The 2,872-nt window shown below is 44.3% G+C and overlaps 1 protein-coding gene across 1 annotated transcript in view; it reads right to left on the bottom strand.

Annotated features, from left to right (window-relative positions):
• Positions 1–2,872, bottom strand: part of PKD1L1 (polycystic kidney disease 1 like 1) — a 182,873-nt gene that overhangs the window by 81,526 nt on the left and 98,475 nt on the right. Inside the window, 2 exon segments of the mRNA XM_011946807.1 lie at positions 1,312–1,539; positions 2,383–2,595. Coding sequence (XP_011802197.1) covers positions 1,312–1,539; positions 2,383–2,595 — 441 coding nt within the window.

Consider the following 2,872-nt stretch of genomic DNA (forward strand, 5'->3'; position numbering starts at 1 on the left):
GGGAGGCGGAGGTTGCAGTGAGCCAAGATTGCACCACTGTACTCCAGCCTGGGCGACAGAGCTAGACTCCGTCTCAAAAAAAAAAAAAAAAAAGAAATCATTTTAATTTGTGTTTTTTATTGCTTAGTTTGAATTATTTTCATATGCTGATTAGTCATTTCCATTTCCATTTAAAAAAGCAAATGCTGTAAAAGAGGAGCATTTTTTGACCGAAATAAGATGTATCTCATTAATTTGTCCATACATCTATCAGACATTTGTTGGGTCACCAAATGAGCCACATACTTGAGCCAGACTGGGCTCTGGGGCTACAGAAATACAGAGAATCCTTGCTCTCTGCCCTTCCAAACTTGCTCACGGTGACCCTGGGGTAATTCACAAAGCTTCCGAGTGGATGTCTACAAAATTGCCAAGTGGCTGGGACAATCCTCCCTGACTTCCCCATCCTCACATCCCCCTTTCACTGTGGTCCCCTGTTTCTACTGACCTCCCAGGGAGCCAGGGGCCACCCTGCAGGTTCAGCCCAGCCGTGCCTCTCTGGTGAGCAGGGAGGATGGGGGTAAGCACTGCCATGTCCTCAGCAACCCCTTCTTAAGTGTCATTCAGGCATACTCCGCATTTGATGTTAGAACCTATCTTCATTGATCTAAAGACAAGATTGGCTGGGTGCGGTGGCTCATGCCTATAATTCCAGCACTTTGGGAGGCTGAGGTAGGCGGTTCGCGAGGTCAGGAGATCGATATCATTCTGGCTAACATGGTGAAAACCCGTCTCTACTAAAAATGCAAGAAAAAATTAGCCGGGCGTGGTGGCGGGCGCCTGTAGTCCCAGCTACTCAGGAGACTGAGGCAGGAGAATCACTTGAACCCAGGAGGCAGAGGCAGCAGTGAGGTGAGATTGCGCCACCGCACTCCAGCCTGGGCGACACAGCAAGACTTTGTCTCAAAAAAAAAAAAAAAGACATGATTGGCCACAATGCTTGCATAACCACTGCATCACATGCTGCAACCTCCCCAAAGCCTCTGTTCTCTGACAATGGATTAGAAGGCCTCAAGGAAACACTGAATGGGCTCAGTGACCCAGATACAAGTGACATCTAGTTTTGCCAGGAGTTTTCTGAAGAAGTTAATCTTCTAAGAGGAGTAGAGTCAGCAACATGTTCTAAGTGGCCCCTCTTTACACTCAGAGGGTGCAAACACGCAAAAAACAGGTGCAAATATGCCAACCTAGTCTCTTTTTTTGTCATTAAAGCCCAATTACTGCAAATTTGAAATGGTCATTAGAAGTAGCAGGTCATCTGTCAGCTTGTACCTGCCCAGGAGCTTGGCCCCCTGGATATGGGTTCTTCTTGAAGAGTATGAGCTGGCTAATGTAGCATGGGCTCTGTGTCTCCGCCCCAGCAGGATTGTGCCCAGCAAGGTCACCAGGTAAATGCACCTGGACAGATCCCAGGCTCTGGACAGAGCTCTGAAGGTTGTAATGAAAAAGGGTCCGGAACTCCATCTGCCCAGTGCTAACATGGTTCAAAGGGAGACAACCCTGAAACACAGAGTACAGGAAGTGGGATGTTGATAACACAAATGTGCGAACTGTCTTGAATCCAGACCAGGGAAGAGGGGAAAAGTAGTTAAAAAGATAGCCCATCTCAAGTTAGATTGGATGGCAGGAAGCAAGAGTGCAGGCCTTAGGACTCAGTGCTGGGTAAGTAGGCAATGAATGTTCTTAAACACTCGTGGGTAATGATGATGATTATTAGTAGGTTCAGATAGACTATTTACTTGCTAATTTCCCAAATGTTACAGTAGCCATCAGTTAAATAAGCCAGCAAGACTGGAGAGGGATGCTAAATTCGCAGGAGAGGAAGGCCAGAAGCCTATTCACTTAACTTCTTGAAAGCACTGGCCATTTCATAAAGCAAAAACAAAACAATCTCAGAGACAATTTCCAAAGTTACCAGAGCAGAAATAAATGAAATAAACTTTGGCCTTTTTAAGCAGTTTTGTATCCACAGGGCTACTTTAAGAATTACTGCGTATAATAAATCATTTGCATTACTTTACATCATTCCTGAAAAAAAACCAGAAAGTATCCTGAAAAATAATGTTTCTGAGTCAAACATCCCAAGTATCCCAGATGAAAACCTACCAAAACAAAAAAGGATAAAATAGAAGCAAGGTTTCACTGGAAACCTTATCATATTACCATGAAATACTTAAAATTCAAAATGAAAGTCTCCAAATACCAAACTGCCACCCAGAAAAATAAACACAGTACTTCAGAAACTGATTCTGTTTTTGGTTTTGAGAAGCAATTACAAATACAGGTTAACATCCTGGGAGAGGGAAATAGTATTTTTATGGATGGAGAAAAAGTGTGACTTACCAACAATAAATCTGAGATAACCGTAATTCCTTCTTCATGTAGATAGCCTTCCTCCTTCGAGTTTCCTTGCTCAGAGACTTCCCAGATTCTAGATATGAGACCGATGAGTTCAAGCCTCACTCCTTTGTCAACCACAAATGGCCCTGAGGACTGGCCCTGAGCAAGGAGCGCCCGGGTATATTTGAAGATGAGAACTGCACTCATAAAGCTTAGCTGCACGAACCGAAAAGATGTTAATAAAATGCTTCACGGAGTATGATGCATATATTCTTGCCTCTTTGATTATTATAAGGAATTAAAATGATTGAACCACGGGCCAAGAGAACTGGATTTAAGTCCAGGTTTGTCTTTAGGTGATTATTGGCCAACTTCCTTTTTTTTTCTTTTTTGAGACGGAGTCTTGCTCTGTCGCCCAGGCTGGAGTGCAGTGGCCGGATCTCAGCTCACTGCAAGCCCCGCCTCCCGGGTTTACGCCATTCTCCTGCCTCAG

Source organism: Colobus angolensis, unplaced genomic scaffold, assembly GCF_000951035.1.
Source record: "Colobus angolensis palliatus isolate OR3802 unplaced genomic scaffold, Cang.pa_1.0 Scaffold253, whole genome shotgun sequence".
Lineage (NCBI taxonomy): Eukaryota > Metazoa > Chordata > Mammalia > Primates > Cercopithecidae > Colobus > Colobus angolensis.